Source organism: Cheilinus undulatus, linkage group 23 (genome assembly GCF_018320785.1).
Source record: "Cheilinus undulatus linkage group 23, ASM1832078v1, whole genome shotgun sequence".
In the NCBI taxonomy this organism is placed as follows: domain Eukaryota; kingdom Metazoa; phylum Chordata; class Actinopteri; order Labriformes; family Labridae; genus Cheilinus; species Cheilinus undulatus.
The window spans coordinates 26,416,703-26,434,326 of NC_054887.1; the positions used below are offsets into that span (position 1 = coordinate 26,416,703).

Below are 17,624 nucleotides of genomic sequence, written 5' to 3' on the forward strand. Positions count from 1 at the left end.
TCTCTGGGCCAAAATGCCTTATAGACCATTAATTGATCAGTGGAGAATGGCCATGCTAGTTAAACTTCATAGAATGCTAACAGTATCTCAAATATCACCTAGTAAGGTATTCAGAAGGAGCATCTCTGAGCTCATCACAGCTTGAACCTTGAAGCCTATTGGCTACAGCAGCACAAGACCTCACCAGGTGCTGATTCTGTCAGCACAAACATAGGAAAACTGAGATTACAATTCACCAAAGTTGGACAAGTGATTAGACCAACATCGCTTTGTATGATGAGTCTCTACTTCTGCTGCCACATTTGAACAGTAGGAGAATTTGGCATGGCATCAACCATGGCACACAGTCACTTGAGTCACTTGAATCACCTGTTCTCACCGTTGTGTTGCTCATTTTGATGTTAAGGAGAAAATATTGACCATCTTTATGCGCAAAAATACTTTGGTTGCTTCCATATGATTTGCTGATTAGATATTCCTGTTAATAAGCAGCTGATCAGATCGTTGTTTATTCTACTGTTGAACTGAGACTTGGTAAATGAACAAGAGTTCCTGGGATGTTATCAATGAAGAAATAGTATTTACATTGCATTTTTTTGGAAAAGGAAGTCTTCCTTGGAAGTTGCTCAACCCTAACTGCTGACTTCACCAGAATTAAAGAGAACATATCTGTTGTCAGCATATATATTCAGCGGTGACAAGACAAGACATGATAGACTAAGTGATGACAGTGTTCAATGCTAAGTAATTTGGTGACTGTTTCGGGTCAACAGTCTCACATAGACTGAGTAAGACATTTTTTTTAGTGCTAAGTTTAAGCCGTAGAAGCAACATAGAGGCAAACACTTTTTGTTCATATGTGGAAAAAGCCTCTTTGTGCGACAGCCCTGACTTTCTCACAGCTACGAGCTCAGCCAAGCAGATGTCTGAGTTTGACTATTCCTCTGAGCTGAGGATTTGTATTAATGAATGAAGCTGCAGCGCTGTAACAGGAGCTGAATTGTAGTTAAAACCTCAGACAGTAGTAAACAACCCACAAACCTGTCTGGATTTGTGCCACTCCTCTTTGTCTTTATTATGTAGGTGTGTCACGTTCGCTGTGTTTGCACAGCCTGAGGAAGACCCTCTGACATTTCAACACACTGTTTGACTTGCCTATCTGTAGTTTGTCTATCATACAGTGTGCTGAAAGCCATATGTTACATTATGACACCACTTCTTTGTATTGTTTGCAAAGAATACTCATATTAACATATCCCAGGGGTTTCTTTGGCAGACAAGAAAAACTGCAACAAATTAAACTTCTGCTGCAGATAATACATTTAATTATTGTGATTAATTTTTCTAATCTCTGTAATTGGTGGATATATTTAAGTTGGCCTAGAGGTGTTGAAAAGATGTGACCGGTATAACAGGAGCTGCAGACTGTCATTGTTGGCGCCGACCCAAAAGCAACACAACACAGCTCCCGTCTTTTAACCGTTTCCTCATCAGTCAAAGAGAAGTAAATAAACATAGAGCACGTTTTTTAACAGTTGAAGGCTGACCTTTATGTGTATGAAAATAGAATTAACTGACTGTGAAATAATAACACTCAAGAATAAAGTAGATATTTTACTTGGTTAAAAATGTTTGTGATTTTTTTTCCTTGCAGGTACCTCATCAGCCAGGGTGCCAATGTAGGAGTTGTAAACAGTGAAGGTGAGACTCCACTGGACATCGCCGAAGAGGAGGCGATGGAGGAGCTCCTGCAGAATGAGATCAACAGACAAGGTACAGTATCAAAGACATCTTTAACTGTTCTGTCTTGTCCATTTTGGACTGCTCAGTCGGCACCCTTTTTACCCCAAGAAGGCCAGTTTTAGAGTTTACAAGTAAACTTTAATCACTGATACAAGACAATGCACTTTCTGTCTGGTCTATTTGGAACTTACAGATCATCCTTATTACACACCTAAACAGCCTTTAAGTTTAGAACCAGTAGTTTCCAGTGTTATGTCCTTGGAGCATATATTTGGAAAGAAACACCATGGCACACCACCACAAGGAAAAAAAAACATGCTCTATAACATGTTTTACTGGCCTCACTGATGAAATCCTAATAAAATGGGCCCAAATGCTCCTTTTCTTACTAAAAGACCATTGTATAAACGCTACATTTTGTGTGTCACCCTGTTTTTATACTAGCAAATCTAATAATGACAACCCAAGAGTGGACAAAGCTTTACACACCCTGAGATCTTTTGCACCCCCCTCTAGGGGTGCCATGACCCCTGGTCTGTAACCAATGGACTTTCTTGTTCAAACGTTAAACATGTCACTGCGATGCACTGTGATACGATGTGCTACCTTACCATACATTTTAAATGCTGTGTAATGCATTACGATATGATGTAGTACCATACCTCAGGGGCTCTCGAACTTTTCAGCCCAGGACCACAAAATAAATGTGCCAGAGACCAGGGACCCCCACTGTACCTTAAGGTGGTTGAAGCATAATTGAACACAGCAGTGCATATTCAAGAATAGTCATATGCAGACTTACATTTTTAGGATTTTTTTTAGACATTACTTTGATTTCAGCAGAAATCTCACCAAATGACCATGTTGTTATCCCAAATTCAGCCAAACATATGAATATGTTTTATAAACCTTGGTAAAATATATAATTTTTGGTTCTCACTCCCACATTGAGAACCATACCATACCTTAATGAATGATACAAAAGGATATGATAAGATTCATTGATGCAATATAATTACGATGTGATACTATACCATACAATACTGTATGATACGATGCAGTATGACACGACCTGACTAGATACGATAAAATCATTAAAATACAATGCAATGCCATATCATATCATACCAGAGGTGGAAAAACTACATTTAAAATGTACTCAAAATACTGAGTATCTACTTTTGATACCTGAGGGGGTTATACAGTAAAATATGATCTCATCTTAATGTGGAATAACTACAAGAGAATATGAACCTATAACTAGGTTGTTTTATAGGGTGAGACTTAGCCTAAAGTCAAATGTAACAGCTTTTTAGGATGAAATGTAGAATCATTTTAAAGCTAGAACCTCCTCGTTTTGGCTTTCAGTGTTAATTTTTTTACTCAGTACTTGATGCTTTTAAATCTAGTGAAGTACAATACTTCTCTCAAAATGTACTTAAGTAAAAGTAGTGATTTTGAAAAGTACTCAAGAAAGTACAAGCACACAAAAAAGCTACTCAATAACAGTAACTTGAATAAATGTAATTAGTTTCTTTCCACCCCACCATACCTAATGATACGATGTGATACAATTCAGTTTGACAGGAAATAGGACAGTACTTTATGTTATGCTATAACACTGGAGGACTCAATGGGGGGGCCCTCCTTGGTGTCCTTGTTGGTGTGTTTCAAGTTGACAAAATTTGATAAAGTGCCGTTTTAGTGCCCTCTAAAAATTACAATCTCTTTCATCTTTGGCGCCCTCTAAATGGGCAATTTTTAACAAAGTAGGTTCTTTTTTGCCCTAAAATGGGCAACATTACCAATTTTTTTGCTCACAAACTGAGGGGACTTTGTAAAAGTGCTAGTTTTGACAAATTGCCCTTTTTGATGCCTTGTAATTCAACAAAACTTGGCAAAGTGCCCTCTAGTGTGCCTTTTAAATGGACAAAGTTTGACAGAGTGTCTTTTTTGGGTGTCCGCTAAATGGCACTCTTCAGCACTCTTCCACTAGCAGAGAATATTCAATGAAGTGCCAAAAGCACCTTTATTTTATTTTCCCCGTCATCTTTTATGTGTATCTTTGTGAAACAAATGGTTGAATAGTTGATTATTTCTCGCCTTAATAATGTATGTTTAATCTTAACCAGAGTGATGCAACTTGAGCATGTGCACAAAGTTTGATTTTTAAGATATTTAAGAGGTACAGTCTTTACTGTAGTACCTTGAAATTTTTCAGCTAAGTGACCCTGAAACAGGATTTGAGTGCTAACATGTAATGAGCTAAATCATATCAACAAAGCCAATGTGCTTAGCGTGCTAATGGCACCATAGCTAGTAGAGGCCCTCTGTGTATTTCACGCATGTATGACTTTGTTGTCAAATAGAGCCTGAGCTCTCACTGGGTGTCGGTTATCGTCTGATTCTCACCCCCTTCACTTAAAGAAAACCTTACATAACATAGAAAGGTGATCCAGCTGTGTTGTGTGCACTCATGTGATGATCCTGGACTGAAGAGTCGGGTCCTATTTTTGGCCAGGCACGGCCAGGGCATTCTTGAGATGATGAAAGGCCCTCCCCTATGGTGAGAGGCCAGGCACAGACGTGTTAACTGGCTGGGGGCCAGAGGGGTGCTCTCTCAGCTCATATTCACTAATAAAGCTCTGCTGGCTTTGCTTTCTATGTGGCACCGTTTAGCAGCTTTAACCTCTCTGATTTTACTGCAGGTGTTTGTTGGTTGCGTGCAGACAGAAATGCAGCTTTTACAGCCACAGTAGGATGTGACATACAACTTTGCACAGGTCAACAATAGTGTAGTCCTTGTTTACCCATGCAGAGTTGCAAAATGTGAGTAACAATTTTGTTGTGCGCTAACAAAACAATCCTTACGCCCATTTACTTATTCTCATGCTAAATTGCACTTAACAATTTGTAGATTCAGAGGTTTCTACCAGTCTCTTTTAAACGTACAAGTGCTTTCTCCAATATAGTATCTTGACTTTTCTAAAGTGGCATTTTCAAGAGGACAGTACTGCACATTCGCAGTTTTTTCATGTCTTTTTGTCATTTATATCATATGTGGGTGCACCATTGTAGGGTGGCAGCACAGTTTCACAACACATATAATCCCAAAAATGCTTTGATACCTAGATCTTGTTCTAATGAGGATATATGCTGAAAATGATTAATCGTCCACAGACCATTTTAGCTCCTACAGCCTTGAATTTGTCATGTATTATCTCGCATAGCTCTGCACATCCCGCTTAGAAGTGCAGCTGGAAAAACAAGAGCCTTTTCAAAATGACATTTCTGTTTCCCTTTTTCACATTAATCTGCTTCTTGGAAATGATTACAGCTTTAGTTTTAAGTTTTCACACAGATACTTCAGCCCAAAAACACTCCTTTATCCTCCATCAGCTGTGCTTTTAAACATGATGTACATGAGAGGAGAGAAGTTTTACTAGGCTGAAGTTTCCGTGAAAACAGGAAAAAAAGATGTTAAAATTTCCTAAATTCATGGTATGACTTTAGCAAATAAAAATGCTTGACTCAATGCTAGCTCCCGCCACCCACCATGCCAGCACGTAGACGTCATTATCTTACCTACCTTTCCACATGGTCCAACAGCAACGCCACCTTCAGCAGACCCAGTAGTAGTAATACTCGTGCTGGCGGTGCCACTTTTAAGTATCTATTTTCTTTTATTAAGTCATGATTTTGCATCTAAAGAAAACAGTGGTGTTTTGTGAGGTAAACAAGACTTGTGAGGTGCTGATTTGTTTGAAAAGACTCCTCAGTTAAACCTGTTTTTCTGTAACACACAACTATCTCTTTTGACTGAAAGCTGAATTGTTAACTAGAAGGACTACAAACTCGACATGGCAAGCACAGATAGTGGACTGAAACTGTATGATGTGGACTTTGCCCTAACACATTAGCTGTCTTCCTTTACACAGGAAGACAGCTATAATGTTTTTCCCTCTTGGAGACCCCCCAAAACAGACAGTCTTTTAGATAGAGGGTTGATTTTTATTCCAGATTTTATGCTAGTTTTAGTCTGATTGTTTTGGAAGACCAGTACATGGAGTATTACAGTAGAGGTTATATTAAATGAATGCATGACTCCATATCGGTGCATTGTGCATCCCAACTATGTTGCATAGCATCTTTCATGCGCAGAGGATGCGGCCTAGAAAGCTTCACAAAGGAATAGATTAGGTGTGTTGTAGCAGCTTTAGGGAAGTTGTTGATCTGTTGACATCCTTTAAGTCAAGGTCCAAGTGTTGTAAAGCATATGGCATCAAGTGATAATTAGATCCAGAGTGCTGTTTTCATACTGAGCTCCTTCACTGTGTTATATAACACCTGGTATACTTGTATCCACCAGATCCTCTAACTCCTCGGCCACCGGCTGCTGTCAGCTTTGATTTGCCCACTCCTGATAGATGTGCTGCCTCCTCTAAGATCCATCACTAACTGATGCAGAACCAAGAGTACATCTTCATTTATCATGCCCCTGGACTTCAGAGCCAAACTTTTTAATACTTTCTTCAATACTGTGTCCTCAAGTTTGAGCCCTATGTATTTATTCATGACGGCAGACTTTTCTATAAATCTGCTTTTTGGGATAAATCTCCAGTGAAGAGTGAATCTGCGATGATCCCGGCCTCAGGGCAGCTGCAGACAATCCGCTGCTCAGTTCAGTCTCTATGCGAGATGTAGCAGAAAGCATTATGCAACGAGCTGTTGTGTAACGCTTCTGTATGTTTGTAATGTGATTTTCTCCTCTCAAAGAGACACCAGTCATGGGGTTAAACTTGTTAGCGAGTGGCCATGCTTTCCCCTCCACTGAACAACCTCAAGATGCTCTGCTTGACCTCCATTGGGTCAAGTGACTGGACAGCCCGTCTGCCTCCCTCCCTCTCTCTCTGATCCCCCCTCCCACCTCCGTCAGCTGCTTCAACAGGGCTGCTGTTGTCCTTGTAGAGGGCTCAAGGTGGACAGATGTTTGTAGCTCTTAGATTTAAATCAAATTAGTTCCTCTTAGCTCAAAATAACACCGTTTAGCTCCTTCTTTAAATGCTGCTTCATGGTAGATCTCTGTAGATATTTTACTTTGGCTCTGACTAACACTGAAGGTGTCTTGTCAGTGAGTGTAAGGACTTCTTTTTTGCTCTATTGGATTTTCTCTTTATCTGCTCGTGTAGAAGATGTGCTGTTCTCTTTAAAATCTCAATGCTGAACTGCTGCCAACTCCTTCACTTGCTCTGTAGTCCTACTTAGAGGCCATTAGGCTCCCTGCTTTTAATAGACACAGTGTAGGCTGCCTCCCAAAAGATCACAGGAAGTTGCCCTACCTGGCCGGCTCCCATTGCCTTTATTAACAGACAGCCCCAAGGTTACTTTTGTTCATTCTCCAGCTGAGCTGCTGAAGTTAAAATCCAAGTTAGAATTTAAATGGTGGCTTTTATTTGGGGGTCTTGACTTGACTAAACAGACTTCATTTACAAAGCTTATCTGTAAAAGTCATTTTGATGTTTCTAAATACTCAATTCAGTACATGAATGTTGAGATACATCACTGACACTCCTCATAGTAGAAATAATCTGGTACTTGCTATAGCAGGTCAGGGTAGAGGAGGTAGAAATCATTTTTTTCATTGCTACTGTTACTTTGCTACATGCTGCTGATCATGGTAGATTAATACTACGTCTTTGTAAATGATAGTAAAAGCAGTTCATTCTAGACCTCCTGTTTTTCTAAGGTGTCTTGAGCTAGACGTTTTTGCTGCCTGTCATTTTGACAGACAGGTCAAAACTTCCACGATACTGTTTTACAATCCATCACTTTAAGTTTATCTCTTTAATATTTTTAATATAACTTTATTTGTTGAATCCAGCATTTTTACAAAGAACAGTCTTTGAGATTATTTGTCTTTTTTTTATTGCATGGTGTCAGCGGAGCACAATCCTTGTGTTCAAGCAAGCAAATATGAACTGTGCTATTTAAGATTATATTTACTGTTTAATAAATATTTTTGATACCAAGATGTTCTAGTCTGAAGTCCATAGCCAATTTAGAATTGTTAAAAGTTTGCACTGCATAGCCATGCACATATTTACCTGGGTTTCCATGATGTGCTTTCACAACTCATGTCGGACGTCCCCACCTGCTCAGCTTTAATCCAGCCTAGTCTAACTTTTAGACTTACAAACACTGCATTGGTATTTATTGAACTATGATTCTCAAAACAAGAAATATGCAACAGCTGTCTGCAAACGTCATCAGCTGACAGCCTCCGACGTATACAAGTGCTATGCTAATAGTGATGAAAAATAAAATATAATGGACTTTGTGTTGAATAATCATCTTTTAAGTCACATGTAGGGCTGGAGGATTTGCAAAAATAATCTAACTGCATTTTTTTTTCTTGGGATTATTCTTTGGTTCCTCATCTTAAGTATTTTTCAACAAATTCAAGCAATATATCATTCCATATTATAACCTACATCAGCCAGGAACACTCATTGTACATTTAACCATTTTATTGCAAAATGGATCTACAGTTTAATTGACAGAAAAGGTTCTGCTCAAATGATGCTCCCTGGGTTAGTTAAGCAGCATGCTTTAAAGGCGATATATTATGCAAAAATCACTTTTTCAGGCTTTTCTAACACAAATATGTGTCCTCGGCCTGTCTACAATCCCCTCTAGTACCAGAAAAATCCATTCCCCTCTCCCTCTCTCTTTCTCCACCTCTCAGAAAATGAGTGCTGAAACAAATCGTTCTCAGATTTTACATCTAGTGACCTCACCAGGAGCGTAAGCACCCGCCCCCAGGTTTGGTTGGCCCTCCCCCACTTGGAGGAAAGTTCCACCCTCCTCTACTGATCCTCTCAGCTACCAGCTGAGATGCTGGATAGCTCAGTGGGTAACCCTGCTGACTACGGTCAGGGAGATTGATGGTTCGAATCCCAGTCTAAACTATCTGTAATATCATGAGTGCTGCATCCATTTCCTGAGAGGGGTGTGGTCAGGGGCGTAGTCAGACAGCGAATTACCATTTAAAGCCACAGACACAGAAAGGGCTCGTTCTGAGAAGGGCTGAAACAGAGGGGGTTTTAGACATGCAAAAATCGAATACTGGAGTGGTTTTTCAGCAATAAACTTCACAGGCTTGTTTTGGGGCCGTCTGAGAACAATATAAACTTGTCTTAAAAGGGTAAAATATGTCCCCTTTAACTTTCCAGGAAGTGCATGGCTAGAAACCTCCATATTGAAAGATATGTATTGAAAACACTGAAATTATTCAGAAGCAATTAATCCATCTGAATATGAGGGCTGAACAAGCTTTAAGCTATAAAGGAGGCGGCTGGGGTGGAGGAGGTGAAGCTGGCTATCAGCTGATTGCAACTTGGGGAATGACTTTTGTGAACTAACCCTAAGCTTCACTATTAGATAGAATGAACTATTATTTTTGCTCATATTGCAAATTTGATGTCATTAGCTTTATTGAAGGGCATTATCATTTTTATGTCACTCATTCTGATTAAGGAAAACATAAAGAAAACATTAAAAGGAGTATTTTTGTTGCACATATAGCAGGACACAGCCTACTTTTTAGATAAAAACACAAGTATTAACATTGATCTACTATACCATATTTTACAATCCCTACCTTTTCACACTTTGCACCAAGAAACATCCCTAGTACAGGAAAATAAGAAGTAGTTTATCATAGTTTGAAATTCTAGTATATTGAAAACCCTGGGCTGACAGCTGACATTACTCAGTAAAACACTCAGTTAGAAACAGAACTTGAAATCCAGTCAAACATAAACTCAGACACTGAGTCATCTTCCCATTTTGTTTCTCTTTCTTGGACCTCTGTTCACAAATCATCTCAATGAGCAACATGTCCACTCAGACAAGGCAAAATGTTACAGCTGCGCCGCTCTTTTTGTGCCTGTGCTGCACGTGTATGTACTCTGGCAGATTTTGAAAACTCGCAGGCCAATTTTACTTCACACAAGCCTCAGCAAAGTGTCTCAGCTGCTTTGTTTTTGCTTATCAGATCTCCTTGTGCTCCTCTCCAGCTCCCAGCCTCTTGATTAATATAGACTTTTCCTCTTCCTGCGCCTTTTCTGAAGCCAAACTTGCAGAAACAGATGTCTTCTTTCATTGCTCTGAGAGCTGGAGGCAATCTCGAAGCTTTCTCGGGGTGTCAGGAAGTGAGTGATGATGTACTTGGGAGTAGAACAAAAAAAAAAAAAAAAAAAATACGTATAAGATCAGCTGAAGTTTTGGCTCCAGCCCCGGTACACTTCTTGAACCGCTGTTTATATAGTTCACCATGGTTAACGCTCAGCTGACGACTCACGCTGCAGCACTTTTCAGCCCCGTCTGGTGTTCCAGCCAGGTGTCAACAAGACAATACAGGCCTGGTTTTACTGCTGCGCTGCATGCAGCTTATAGCTTAGACATATTGACCCATTTAACTGGCTGAGACCTGTGTATGTTTGCCACTATTTCCCTGTTGAATTGACTGGATTTTGGCACAAAGTGAAGCAGAGCAAGCATTTACAACTCCCTCTAGTGTTAGGAGACTAAAATAAGTCATTTTCACCTCATAAGAACCCTAAACATGATTAATTATACGAATGAAAGTAAATATTTTCTGTTCTTTCTGTTGTTATTTCTTATCTCTAGGTACTTAAATGAATCCCAAATATTCATACACCCTTCTAGATGCTCATTCTTACCCCTCCACTCTCTCAGGTTCAGTGTCACAGTTGGCAGCTCACTCCCTAAGCAGCAGGTAATCCTCTCGTGCCGCTTTTAACAGCATCACTCTTTTTTGTCACTCACCAGGCGTGGATATCGAAGCAGCCCGGAAAGAGGAGGAGCGAATCATGTTGCGGGACGCCCGGCAGTGGCTCAACAGCGGCCAGATCCAGGATGTCAGGCACGCTAAGTCCGGAGGAACATCGCTCCACGTGGCTGCTGCGAAGGGATACGTCGAGGTTTTAAAGTAAGCAGTGGTTTTGATTTCACAGCTAGAAGAATGAGCTCAGTATTGTTAAGTTTTCCAGCATTCTGCAAGATGTAAAAGCTATTTATAGACGGGAAAGAGAGCCTTAGCATCGTAGTTTGTCCTTGTTTCTGCATCTTGTCAAAGTGTTGTTCTGACAGTTTCTGTGGGCTGTTAATGTGGCTGCACAGCTCGAGGAAAGGATCCTCAGCCCCTGTCCATCTGCTCTGGGAAGCCAGCCAGTACACTTTACTGCCATAGATAGCTCTAAGATCTCTCATGTTTAGCGTTACTGTCTTATACAAGACACACATCTGAAAGTTCTCCACGTCACAGCTGAAACATTACAGGTTTAATATCTGCAAATCTCATCCTGCTCTTGTTTAGGGATGACTAAGATTTTCAGATTACACATCCACGTGTTTAGAGGTTGTATCTCATAAATCTGATCAGGGGCCACAACGCTGACGCACTTTAAAAGCCTGGACTCTGGCAGCACTTTGGAAGATTAGTACATAGAATTAAAACTGAGAAACATCCGCTAATTCCAAGAAAAAACTGTATTTGTTTTCCTATTTCTCCACTTTGCAGGCTTTTAATCCAAGCAGGGTATGATGTAAATATTAAAGACTATGATGGCTGGACTCCTCTACATGCGGCCGCTCACTGGGGCAAAGAGGAGGCCTGCAAGATACTGGTGGAGAATTTGTGTGACATGGACCTCATTAATAAAATGGTGAGTTAACAGCACTGTCAAAAAGCCTGTCATTGAGTGCAGCACAACCCATATATTAGATAACTCATATTTATTTTTTCCTCTCAGGGCCAGACGGCTTTTGATGTAGCAGATGAAGATGTTCTGGGATATTTAGAAGAATTACAGAAAAAACAGAATCTTGTGAGTCACTCTGGCCGCACAGAACAGCTTTAGCAGCTGTTTTAATGTTGCATTAATGAGAATCGGATGAAAAATCGTTATCCTCGCTGCCTTTTTCCTCATGAGAGTATCTGCATTCTTTGTTCCAGCTGATGGGCGACAAAAAAGATGTTAAGAAATCTCCTATAATTGAAACGACGACCACTGGGGACAACAACCAATCACTGAAACCACTCAAGAGGTAAATTGCTAACAAAAATAAACAATTGATTTTCATCTTTAAGGAGTGTTAAGTAGCTTACAAACCTGCAGTTTGATTTTAGTTTTTTTTTTTTTAAAGGTCAAAATGCTACTCCACTGTGTTGTTTTTCTCAGCTAAAGGTGTTAAAATTTTTGCTTTGCAGCAAAGAAACATTGCTTCTCGAGCCAGAGAAGAGCGCCCCACGCATTGAGACCTTAGAACCGGAGAAGGTGGATGAAGAAGAGGAGGGGAAGAAGGACGAGTCGAGCTGCTCTAGCGAAGAAGAGGAGGACGAAGACTCCGAGTCAGAGACTGAAGCAGGTACAGAGTGATGCTGTTTGTGTCTTAAAATATTTTTAGACTTGTGTGTGAGGCATCAGTGAATCAGATCAGAAGATACGGGCTGAATTGAATCTTTAAAGACAACTAGTGATGTGATGAAAATAAAGTCTGAATTTTTGACAGTAGCTAATGAATTTTATTAGCTACTTTTACCTGCTGACTGATAAACATTTCTTTGTTTCCTTGGTAAAACTTCCAAGTTTTGCCCCTTACCCCTTGTTTTCAAGTGCCCTCTTGCCCCTTGAAACAGAGTTACAAAGGGGCAGCGGCAAACCCTTAGGACCAGAAAGTACTGAACATTAACTTATGATATAAGACTACTGAAGAAATTTTCAGATCTTGATGATGATTCAGGAGGTTCTGGGAGATGTCCTGGGGTTTTCTCTGGAAAATCCTCACTTCACCCCTCCGTTCCAACAAGAATTAGGACTCCCTACCCTCAGACGTGAACGCATAAAACATGGGGGTAGGGCTATAAATGGTTTACTATGATAGTTTTCCCTAAAGGACAAATTATGTGAAAACCAAGTCGAGGACCAAGGGTCCAAAGTTTCCTCTGCACGATTAAAATCAGTCATATGTGCAGATACTACAGCTTTCCCAAGTGCTGCATATTTATTACTACTCGTGGTAACAGTAATAGTTGAAGCTGTGATTTTTAAATCCTGTGTTAAGGGTAGAGAGGAAAAAAGGCACTCTTAAGGCCGGCTCAGACTGCATGAATTCAGTCAGATTTTGGCTAGACTGCACTGTCATAGCTCATCAAACATCGGGCCCGATTATGAGCATCAGGACTGACAAACTGTCTTGCAATATGACATAATCAGCAATGTGTCCAAGACGTCCCACGACCATGACTCAACAAGTCTAACATGTCAGAATTTTTCTTGCATCATCGCCTAGTTTGACACCCTGACCTGACGTCAACAACGTGAATCCTGATGCCAACCAATAGGAGAGCATTTGCTCCTTATCTTTCTGTCATTGTAAACTGGAGTGACATAATACAAGTCCTTACTTTTCTTCCTCTGGGGATTTATGTGTACATGTTGTGATTTTCTTGACACATTCATACCGCAAGTCCTATTTGAAGGAGAGCTGGTCCAGTTGTCCTCCTCCTGAATCGTCCTTGAATGTTTCTTTTTTGTTGATGTCTCTTTTTAGTAGCAAAAGTCCGCTACAGTCACTTAGAGCCCTAATGCAGCTATGATTGAGACTCTTTCACCCGCCTCCCTTGCGACCTGTGAATTCGCACACAGTTGCAGAGGCAGATGTGATGTCAGCATATGATGAGCAGTTCGCTCATGTTGTGTGGCCAGTCTGCCGGCCAAGACGGGACAAGAGTTTAGTCACATAGTTTGACATGGTGCCGTCGTGAATGCTAAAAAAGGGCGTCATCTGAGCCGGCTTTAAAACAGTTAAAGTAAGGAGAGTACAGGACTAACAAATGGAGACTACTTCATTTGTAAAATTGCGGGTTTTGCTAAAAGGCTGCACAGCAGCCAGAGGTTAGCGCTGTTGCATTACAGCAAAAAGGTTTCTGGTTCAAAAACTAGTCTTCCTGTGCAGAGTTTGCATTTTCTCCCAGTGCATGGGTGCGTTCTCTCCAGATACTCTGGCCTCCTCCCACAGCCCAAAACATGCCTAAAGCAGAGGTTGACTGGAGACTCTAAATTGCCTGTAGCTGTGAGTGTGAGCATGCCTGTTGTCTGTCTCTTTATGTCAGCCTTCATAGACTGGCGACCAGTCCAGGATGTCCCCTGCCTCTTGCCCAGTGACAGCGGAGATAAGCTACAGCCCCCCTTGCATCTTTCCACCTAATTTAATGTTCTCACACGAGTCATTGAAAGCTGGCAGGCTCTACCTGGCCTGCAGGCCGCCATTAAGATAACTGGGCCAAGAGGTCGAGGAAACGGTTGTATTAAGATTTGTCTCAGTGATTAGGTATTAGTGGAAACCTATATTGAGTATTGCCTCACATGACGCTGTATTTTTCTAATAAAAGGTCAATATCCCCCTTCAAAATAAAATGAATAAATTACCAATCCACATTTTTAAAATATTGCTTCTTTGTCTTGTGTTAATTAAAATGTTTATATAATGCTTTTTTTAATTGGTCTAATGTGCTGCCAGATCTAAAAATCTACTCTTGAGTGACTATATTCTTAGTTTTCAAACATTTTCAGTGACTTTTTCATGAACTTCTTGGCTGAAACAGCTCCCTAATTATGTTTTCCTTTGATCTTCTCCAGACAAGGCCAAGCCTGCAACCACAGTGAGCAACAGCACGACACCGACCCCAGCCCCAGCCACCATCACCGTGACCTCCCCATCAAGTCCAACTAACCAGGTGACGACCCCCACTTCACCAGTAAAGAAGGTATGATCTGGTGGATGAGTTTTTACCATGAGACCCTGCGCAGACAGCTGCCTCAGTACAGGCAGACTGGTTTTAAACAAACCCCATCATGTCATAGTTTTCCCTCAAACCACATTACATGGTCACTGCACCTCCTATGATACATGCAGCAAATGAAACTTTTCTCCACTGAGACATGTTGGAGCCTTATTGTGCACACAAATCAGCAAAATCACAATTTATTTAGATTTTCCCTCCCTGGACTGCAAACTTAATTTCACAGCCGGCTGGAGATTCAGGGTGTTTTAATAAATGAGTCTCAAATTCTCCAGGCGATCAGAAAAATACTTTTTCCTGCTTTTGATTTACTTTTTATGATGTCGTACACCAAGCATGCAAGGCTTATTTATGTCTCATTTTTTATGGCATTTATCAAACATGGAAGCAGCTCACAAAGCTGAGATGATTGATGGAGTTTTAGCTGAATGTTAATGCATCTTTAGGCTAACAACCTCAACAAAGAGCACTGGAGTGATTGCTTGGTAAGGATATAAATAGGCCGTTCATATTAGTCTCATTCCCCCTTGTGGGTGTGCTGCCCTCTGCTGGTGAAATGAAGCGATGCTTTCAGTTAGAGTGAAACTGGTATCAGTTCACAGCTTCAAATACGCTCTTTATCTGGTATTTTTCGATGTTTTAGACCCTAGAAAACACAAGAATTTTGTTCAGTTTGCTGAGAAATATCAGTCAAATAATCATGTTGTCTCCTTAATCAAAAAGTAATTCAAACAACAACAAATCTCAAAATCAGTAAGATATAAAGGATCAGGAAAACTGTGGTGTTACACTCAAGGTGGGAAGCAAATCTTACCTTTTTTTTTAAATTTTCATCCCAGGTAGTAGCCATATAATCACTGAAAATTTTGCTTTATATTGCCAACTTTACTGCCTCACAACTGAAATGCAACTACAAAGACAGTTGATATTGAAAATCTGTGAAAATACAAGATTAAAACATATTTAATTAACCCTTAGCAACCATCCAAGGTTAGCTTTCAGCCGCTTTTACTGCTAAAACTTGAATCCGGGAGTTTATCATAGTACTTTTTCATTGATGCAGGTTTGGTGACAAAGTAACCTAAGATTACAGATTCTTTTTTGGCCTTTATTTGTAGTGGCAGGACAGTAGATAGTGTCAGAAATCAGGGAGAGAGTGGGGAATGACATGCAGGAAAGGGGCCACAGATTAGACTTGAACCTAGGCTGCCTGCTGGGAAGACTTGCTTCTGTTGGGGGAAGCATGATATTATTGTATTGAAATCCATTACCTACATCCAATACCTACTGGACTGAATTTCACTGCAGATATCGATACTTCATTTCAATACCCTGCCTCCAAAATGCAACCTCTTCCACTCCTAATGAAAGGCAAGAAACAAGTCACAGAATTTGTGTGACTTATGTGTCCTCACTCAGAGCATGAATGCCTTTGAATTGTTTTGCCCTCTGGGGGAATGTTTCTGCCCTGCTTGGATTTTCCTACCAAAGAATTATTATCTTACACTTTTAATTTGTCTTGATGCATTGCTAGTAAATGAATTTGGCTTGAGCCTCTTACATAAAGAGGGTACACCAGTTTCTTTCAAAGACATTTCTACGAAACAACAAAAGTATTGATACAGGCACTGTTTAGGCAACTGCACCATTTAAAAATCTCAGTCGATTTAGCACCGCTATCAGAGAACCCAAATGATACTCAGCCCTAATTATTAGTACGATATTAGTATCTGCAGATATGAAAATTATAAGATCCTGTGCATGTCAGCTGTAAATATTGGCTGTACCAACAAATAAGTTAGTGGAGTTTTATGCTGGGCCAACAGATCTGCATCAGCTGAAACCCTTTCTTGTTATTCGTCATCATTCTTTAAACTCAAAAGTGTAATTTAAGGACTGAAATCAGTTAATTTGTCCTTAAACTTTAAATGTGTTTTAAGGGCTAAAGTTTTAGGTCTTGGCTATATCTCAGTATTGTTTTTGTAGTTTTAAAGTTTTGACGTTTTATTTTATTATTGTGTCATAAATACAATCCAAACCCAGCCCACATTTGCTTAAATGACACCAAGAATTTAAACAAACCAGGATCAGAGTGCATGGCAATTATTAGAGGCGGGAATCTTTAGGCACAATTTGATTCGATTACGATTCGATTCTTAATCGATTATTGATGCGTTTTGATGCATTGGGAATTTTTTGCATTCCTGTTCTTCTCACTGTGTCAAACATGATACAAAACATTTGTGTTTAGAAAAAAAAAAGAGATTGATCAAATTTCCACTATCCTCTAATGGAAGATGTGTGTAAACTGGAAATTCACAATTGCACTGAACTAAAAGCAGTGGCATCTTTTCCTTGTAACATATTTAAAATTTCAAACAAAAAACGTCCTTTTTCACAGATGAACAACTGGTGATCTAAATCTTGCTGTTAAGCGCTGCGTGTCAGAGTTCCACCTTTTTGTTTCTGCTGTTCCACAGTATTAAATATTTAAATTATTATTGATTATTGGATATTTATAAATCCATTCAGAATCATCCACCTCCACATCACGATGCATCTAAGAATCGATTTTTTTCTCCCACCTCCAGAAATTATTCATTTTAAACACGTCAAATCTAAACAGCCTTTCCAGCTTTTGCTCATCAGGTGACTCCAGAATTTCAGGGCTTTGACAAGTCATTTCATGAAGCAGTACTTCTCTGAGGTTATCATATTTGATACAGTACAAAAGACCATGTGACTCACTTTCTGCTTCTGTTGCATCACTAATCTCACAGAGTCTGTTTTTCTGGGCAAATAATATTGGTATCAGCTTAAACTGATTTGTAAATATCAGCTAAATTTGATATCCTGCATCCCTACTTATATATATTGGGTGCAACCTATCTATCATGCCATTGATGCCCCAACAGTAGTGGTTTCCAAGCTTTTTGGCCGAGGCACGCCTGAAGACTACATGAATTTTGCCACATTTTGGCCTTGGTCAAGC

The 17,624-nt window shown here is 40.0% G+C and overlaps 1 protein-coding gene across 8 annotated transcripts in view; it reads left to right on the forward strand.

The window, feature by feature from the left end:
* The window catches only part of ppp1r12a (protein phosphatase 1, regulatory subunit 12A), a 98,654-nt gene that overhangs the window by 44,229 nt on the left and 36,801 nt on the right, over positions 1-17,624 (forward strand). For 7 of the 8 annotated variants that reach the window (XM_041781127.1, XM_041781126.1, XM_041781131.1 and 4 more), the window contains exons 3-9: positions 1,655-1,773; positions 10,597-10,756; positions 11,348-11,492; positions 11,580-11,654; positions 11,783-11,874; positions 12,038-12,195; positions 14,469-14,596. In XM_041781127.1, coding sequence (XP_041637061.1) covers positions 1,655-1,773; positions 10,597-10,756; positions 11,348-11,492; positions 11,580-11,654; positions 11,783-11,874; positions 12,038-12,195; positions 14,469-14,596 — 877 coding nt within the window. The remainder of the gene's footprint in view (positions 1-1,654; positions 1,774-10,596; positions 10,757-11,347; positions 11,493-11,579; positions 11,655-11,782; positions 11,875-12,037; positions 12,196-14,468; positions 14,597-17,624) is intronic. The other variant, XM_041781125.1, reaches the window with a different exon arrangement.